Source organism: Phalaenopsis equestris, unplaced genomic scaffold (genome assembly GCF_001263595.1).
Source record: "Phalaenopsis equestris unplaced genomic scaffold, ASM126359v1 Scaffold000002, whole genome shotgun sequence".
NCBI classification, from domain to species: Eukaryota; Viridiplantae; Streptophyta; class Magnoliopsida; order Asparagales; family Orchidaceae; genus Phalaenopsis; species Phalaenopsis equestris.
Genome location: NW_018164444.1, coordinates 15,246,290 through 15,253,846, shown reverse-complemented (window position 1 = coordinate 15,253,846; position 7,557 = coordinate 15,246,290). Strand labels below are relative to the sequence as shown.

General features: G+C 38.0%; 1 protein-coding gene across 1 annotated transcript in view; it reads left to right on the top strand.

Moving 5' to 3' along the window:
- The first annotated feature begins 7,127 nt into the window (after window positions 1-7,127).
- Window positions 7,128-7,557, top strand: part of LOC110035006 (benzoate--CoA ligase, peroxisomal-like) — a 1,974-nt gene continuing 1,544 nt past the window's right edge. Inside the window, 1 exon segment of the mRNA XM_020739247.1 lies at window positions 7,128-7,555. Within this exon segment, the coding sequence (XP_020594906.1) occupies window positions 7,180-7,555 (376 nt within the window). The 5' untranslated portion in view covers window positions 7,128-7,179.

The following is a 7,557-nucleotide window of genomic DNA, read 5'->3' as shown; positions in this document are numbered from 1 at the left end:
ATGTGTCAAATCCTTTTATCGGTTTGATAATTTATCGTCCAACTTAAGCCTTACATTTCTCATATTTCATTCTCTAGGTCAAGACGTCATCTTAGAAGAACTACACCTTACACTAGGCATATTAAACAGAGCTTGCCATAGTTTTTGTGGGGTAACTTTCGAGACTTGCAGCTGGGGTGATTCATACGCTACCCATCGCGGATCTTGTAGCTAATAGGCAGAGAATCACCACCTAAGTTTGACTCGCTTTGGGCTATGAGACATGATTTTTTTTAATGCATGAGTGTTGTGGGTCTGATCTTGTGCGATTTACTGGCCAAACATTTATTAGTAATTATCAGTTATTGGAAAATTTTATCGATCAGACGTTACTCATCGCTGTTAGTTTTCGAAAAAAAAACCAATCTGGTGTTTATTCATTGTTGTTAGTTTTTTTCGCTTTGTGGAATCATAGTTGGTAGGTGTTTTTGAGTTCCCTAAGCATCGGTCAAATTTTGTCGATCATTTGCATGAACTTCCCAAGTTTCTCGGGTGTAAGCTGGACCTAGTATGCATAATTATAAAAATTTTACTTAACCGTTTTTATAAACTTGACAATAAGATATAAGGGTTGGAACGATGACACATTCTAGCTTTTGAGCCGCACGGTGTTTAAGATATTAAACCTCTCTCCCTTGGTTATATGTTTTTTGGTCGCCCTATGGTCCTAGGGTGATCGAGTGTCTTTGCAATAAAGATGATTAGAAGGACATGGATCATCCCTCAGTCTTCACCAGTCGCCTTAAGGTGCCCTCTTCTGTGAGCGATAGGTGGAGGATTCCGCTCAATAGAAAATGGGAACGAGGTTATGCTACTTGGTCGATATGTGGTTGTTGGCCAGCTCCAACAACTCCGACAAACCTTCGGTCCCTACAAGCCCAACGCATACTAGAAGGGTCCTTCCTTTAGCCCTGGGCTAAGGCGACATAAGTTAAAGCGAGCTCCCGGTCCCACTTCCAACATCTCAATTTGAAAAGCATGTGATGAATGAGCGAAGACTCTCATTTTGTTTATGTCGAATCTGTAGAAGAGCCTACAAATTTTTATGGAGCATTTGGATGCTAGCAAACTGAACCACAAACATTTATTTGAAATTAATGAATGATGTGAACACTCATGTTGATAAATGGTAATGCATTGAACCACTTAAAGGTCAATTCCCTCAGTGTGGTAAAGAAGCGATGACATGTTAGCGCATCTTTGATACTCAACAACACATGATTGAGTCAAATGAGGCTATGTGATTGGTGTGATCGGTCTTGGTCTTGCAAGAAGCTACTGTCAGGAGTTTGAACCTTTTTCAGGCTGCCTCAGTATGTCAAAACCGATGTCGTTTGCCTGGTGTTGACTCAACATTATTAAAGTACTGGGATTCACCTTCTCTTTTCAGAGCCTAGGGGACTTTTCAATCATTGGGCGTCGACCCTTCCTCTTAGGGATACTTCTGTCTTCCCTTAACTAGTGTCTCATATGACATCCAACATTTGATCGTTTAATTCCAAGATTTGTTGGTTTACAAACTCTTCGGTGCATGTCATATTGATTTATATATTTTGTCTTTCTTCACCGTGCGATGCTCGTCTTCTTTTCTATGGCATAATCCACGCTTATCGCACTTTTTGGGATGTTAAATTTTGATTTGTCCATGAATCACGCCTCAAGGAATAGAGTGTAGAGAGAGTGTGTATGTGTGAGAGAGAGAGAGTGAGAGTGAGTGAGAGAATGAACATTAATGAATAGTAATCGTGTCCGTCATGTTGCCCTTTCCCTTATTTTATAGCTAATTTGGCTCTCCCTGTTCAAAAAAATGATCTTCATATTTATAGGGGAGAGAGTATAATATGATGATGTTGTATTTCTGTCCTTGCATTAATGGGGTTGTACATAATATTCTTAGCATTTTACGGGCATAAACATATTGTTAAGTTGCTCTCTGGCTTGGTCGACTAAACTTATTTGGCTTTTACTTGGCAGAATCGGTTCAATCAGTTAACTTAGCACAGTTGTTGACATTGATCCTATATAAGATAGATTTTGAACATCCCCGATGTAATTAAAGTTATCGAGGGACTAGATATTATCTCGAGTCGACTTCTTCATGCAAGTTGACTTTAATGTATCTTTTTATCGTCTCAGATCGAACGACTCAAATTCAGATCATTTGGTTATCTTTCCCGACTCAATCAACTTCGACCTTCTGGCTTCAGTTTGTATGACTGCACTCGGTCAGATAAGTGAGCCTCATGATCTTATATCAGCGGGCCCTTCTTGGCCGCACTCTTCTCTTATTGACTATTCGATCTCCTCGGGATGACCATTGCCAAATTTTCAATGTATAATATTAAATCTTCCTAAAATTTTCTATATTTACATAGCTAATATCTAAATTTTACATTTATTTATATGATGCATAAAGTTTTAAACGTTATTAAAAATTGCATTAATATTAACTTATCCGAAATAAATCTTTTTATATACAATTTTGAAGATACTATTAAAAAGTTCTAAAAATTTTCATATATTTATAGATATCTGTAAGATATCTATAGATATCTGTAAAGATATATATATATATATTGCACATGGATATCTTTTTTTCAATGAGAGCTGAAATGTAACTAATTTTATATTAAATTTATTTTTCTTAAGACCAAAAATAGAAATATAAATTCATGCACTTGTTTTATAACGAATCAAACAATTTCAAAATATTTTAAATATATTATATTTAATTATACTATATTCATTTTTCATCAAATCAATAACTCCAAAATTAATTGTAATAAGGAGAACGATTACAGTTGTTGGCAGGGAGAAAAGCCATATTTTAGTGAACAAAAATAAAATAATCATAACTTTTTCCATCCAAGCTTAAGATTATACTTCCCGTCTTAAAAACTTATTATATTATATTTTTTTGTTAAATTCAACCAAAGTTTGAATATTTATGCTAACACAAAATGTGTGAGCATGAATCATAAAACAATCTGACTACCTATGAAAGAATGTTGTAGCTAAGGTGGGCCCACCCTAAAACAACCTGCGGCCCAGAGGATCGACCGACTTATGTTAATCAAAGATCATTTGAACTGATCAAACAATAGACGCCTAAGCGATGCTTCCTGATGCTAGAGACAGCCGAGATAACCCTCAAGACATCATGGGGTCGCGAGTCTCAACCACCTTCAGTGGGATCTCCTTGCCCAATGGGTAACCTACCAGTCGCGTTACGATGACTCGCCATAAATCTGATGACCTAGTTTTACTTAGTCAACAAGAATTCCCCTGGCGGAAATTGAAGGGTGACGATCAAATCAATACATCTGACCGACTAGTATCAACCGAACAGACCAGTCTCACTGACTAGCATCATAAATCCAGCGAACCGGACCAATAGACCAATGGTCTCTATCCAACAAGTCGACTAGCTATATTAATTGTCTCACCTTGTCCGCCAAGAAGACCCAACGGAAGCATAGAATGACTCTAGTCTCATAGGGATATAATTACAAGAATAACTTATAACATGCCCTATTTTAATTGGGGCATAAATGTTACTTCAACTCTTGTACTCCCTTGTCTATAAATAGAGAATCAATTCATGAATAAAATGTTACGCAATTCCTTCATTTTAATGTTCACTAGTGTACTCATCTTTCCCTCGCTCTCTCTCCTGTCTTATGTTAAATATGTGATGATTCCGTTATGATCTCCAATATAAACATCATAGAATACAAATTAATCTTAATTATAATAAAATTATCGTTTGTGAACTCTATTATTAACTTCTTCAATTGCGCACCAAAATTTAATTATAGTTATTAAAAAATAATCAATACTTTATTAAAACTTTTAAAGAACCGCAGGCAAATAATCTAATTTTCTTTCCCTGCCTCTTAAAACCGTACTGATTTAGACATACTGTACTGTTTCATTATAAGCCGGAGGGCAACAAACAGAGATGCAGGTCGTCGCTCACAAGAACGCGTTGTTTGCTCCGGCACGCACCATTCCCACCTGCCTTGCTTCGCTCTTTTGTGTGCTCACCAGTTCGGCGTGCTGTGTGTGGCCGCAACTCCTCCCCGCCTACACAGTCTTCTGCTGTCTCCACTGTGGAGCCCGCTCATGATTGGAGTGCTAAATGTCACTGGAAGATGTTGAATTTGTTAACTTCAATTTAATTTTGACACGTGCAAAAGGTGGATTTGATTATCTTTTGATAATTCCATATCAAGATATTTACAAATTAGTAGATTGAGTATATAATTTATAATTTAGTATTCACTTCTTATTTTTATTGCAGCATGAAGAGATTTACAGCTTTGCTTTGGCATAGATTTCTTTTCATTTAGGGGTTGTTTGATTACGAACATTTCTAGTGTAATACAATTGAAATGCATCACTTTTAAATTAATTTCATCGCAAATTAATCATCGGCCATTGCTTTCGTTCTATTGAACGAATTTCAATTAAGAGTCATCCAAAGCTCCAATTTCAACAAACTTATAGTCAAATTGTCAGGCTTGATGAGAAGGACCCAACGATATCAAATTAGTCTAATCTGAGTCAAATCAAGCCAAGATCAAGTCCTTAAACCACTCTTGAAGTTTTTCAAACATATTTAGAAGGTCAACCAAATGACGAATCTAGCAAGCTTATAGTCGAATCGAGCATCTGAGCAAGATGAATCCAGCTAGCTCAATATTGCTCCATTTCGTCATCGTTAAGACACTCAAACACCGCCTGATTGAAGGAAACACCCTGGACCGTTCGATCAAAATAGTTCATATTTTTGTATTAATTACACCAATAATACTATAAATAGAGCATCAGGGGTGAGAGCTTGAAACCTGAGAAAGAACTTGAAGCTTTAAGAAGAAGCTAAAGTCAAAAAACAGTCTGACCACTGTCGATCCCCGCCGACCGCCGCCATTGACCGCTGCCAACCGCCATCAATTACTACCGGTCATTGTTGACCATCGCTGACAACCGTTGTTCACCATCGACCGCCCTCGACCACCATCTACCACCGTTGACCGTTATCGATCACAGCACCGTCAACCGCCACCTGCCGACCTCCAACATTTGTCATCGTCTGCCGCCCACTTCTTATAACAAGTTCATTCACACATCAACATTATAATTCAAAAAACTTTGTGACTTTTTTCTGCCAGTGAAACAAAGAGTATTTGTAACCATCAACTTATAATGAATTTTTTATAACTAGGTCAGACCGTATAGTTTTTTCCCTTTAAATATTTTCACTTTAAAACTTCTGTTGACACTACTGATTTTTTTTCTTTTTTTTTATCAGAGTATGTGCTGAATTCTCATGCAACGCTAGGACGATAATCCATTAATCCACCGCCGTGAAATTTTCGGCATGCATCACTTGCAAATAATCAAATAATATAGTATTACAAATATATAAATTTACTTTATATTATATTTTTAATATTTTAGACATTTTAGTAATAGTAAAGAAACAACCAATTGACAATTTATCAGTAATAACTAACACAATATCAATTCTAATCAAATCTTTCTATCTTTAGACAAATATGTTTACACGGCTACCCACACCCTAAAAAATAAAAAAAAAAAAAAAAAAAAAATCTCTGCGTCCAATTAGAAAAATGCACGCGAGTGCAATTTCAGGTTTATTCTTTTCCACCCTTTATTTTGACTTCCAGCGCAGTGCGACCACAATTTCGCTGTACACTTCACCTTCAAACCAAGAATTTACAGTGAATTTGAGGAGCAGATTCTTGTAATTTTCATCTTTTTTTCGTCAACATCAGTCTTCGGTCACAACGTCATATGTTTCGTCTCTTTCCGGCCGTCGCCTTCTCCCTCTTCCGCTGCTTTTAATTACCCTCCCGCTCCCAGGACTAACCCATACCCTCGCACCGACCTTAATGTCCAACCGTTTTACACTTTAAAAAATGTTCGGCATATGAAAATAACTTAAAATTTGTTCAAGGGAAATTTACTTATGTATCACATGTCCCACATCTAAATTTTCATATTTACATACTGTTGAGAAAATTAGGGTGAAGAAAAACAGTAACAACACAAATCCAGAAGAACACAGAGATTTAACGACGTTCGGCAAATATGCCTAAGTCCTCGGGAGCAGAGCGGCGAGTTCCTTTCAATAATCAGAAAAGGGTTTACAGAATTTAGGGATCCAACTTGGGGTTACTATCATGCTTATTTATAACCCCATGAGTAAACCTAGGCACAACATATAATTACAACATTACCCCTGTACCATACCGCGGGGCTTTGCCCCCGCACCCCCAACACACGTAACTTCCCAATTTGGACAGATTCTTCTCGATTTGGACAGATTCTTCCGCTCCGCTCCGCTCCGCTCCGCTTCGTTTCATCATCTGTCTGTATATGATATATGAGTCATGGACAGATTCTTCCGCTCCGCTCCGCTCTGCTTCGTTTCATCATCTGTCTGTATATGGTATATGAGCCATACCATGACAAATCTCCACATTAGCGAATATCCAGTCCCTTAGGAGAAAAGATACCTGGGAGTTCACCTGCTCCAATGTGGGTTGGGTCATCATGCTTCTGCTGCGCCCTCGCTGATCTCAACACACTAAATTCCAAGAGACACACCCCTTTAATTCCGAAAGACGTCTCTTCATTCAAATAGACTCCAAATTCTGGTATTATGAGTCATACCTAACACATACATAACACTTGAGTTCATATTTTATATACATAACACTTTAGTGTTTTAAATCTAATCTTAAGAAAATATATTTCATCTTTAAAAAAGTAAATAGAGTTATTTTTTTGCATTATATTAAAGATTTGAATGTTATTTATGTAAATAGGAAAGTTTGGGTGTGAGTTATGTAAATACAAGTCCTTTGTTATGCGCGTGAAACTCGCGAGATCAAAAGGTCATGGTCTATGTTCAAACTGAACAAACTGCTCCCCAATTTACTGTAAAATTACACCATTTTTCCCCTGTACCATCATGGAGGAAAATATCTCTTCTGCAGAACCGACTAGAATTTATATATACCCACACCTCCCCTTCACCGTCGTCCTGCCCACCATCATCCCTCCTTTCTTCTTCCCAATCCTAAAAATCCCTTCAATCATTTGATAATAATGGAACTTCCAAAGAATCCGGCAAACTACACCGCTCTTAGCCCAATCGACTTCCTCAACCGCGCTTCTTCCGTATATTCTAACCGGACGTCAATCATATACGGCCGCACCCGCTTCACCTGGCGGGAAACTCACCTTCGCTGCACCCGCCTCGCTCTCGTTCTTCGTTCTCATCTCCACGTCTCAAAAAACAACGTGGTTTCCGTCATCGCTCCCAATATCCCGGCAATGTACGAGCTTCACTTCGCCGTGCCTATGGCCGGAGCCATACTCAACACCATCAACACCCGCTACGACGCCCGCACCATCGCCACTATTCTCCACCACTCCGAAGCTAAAGTTCTCTTTTTTGATTACCAATTCGCTTCTCTCGCCCGC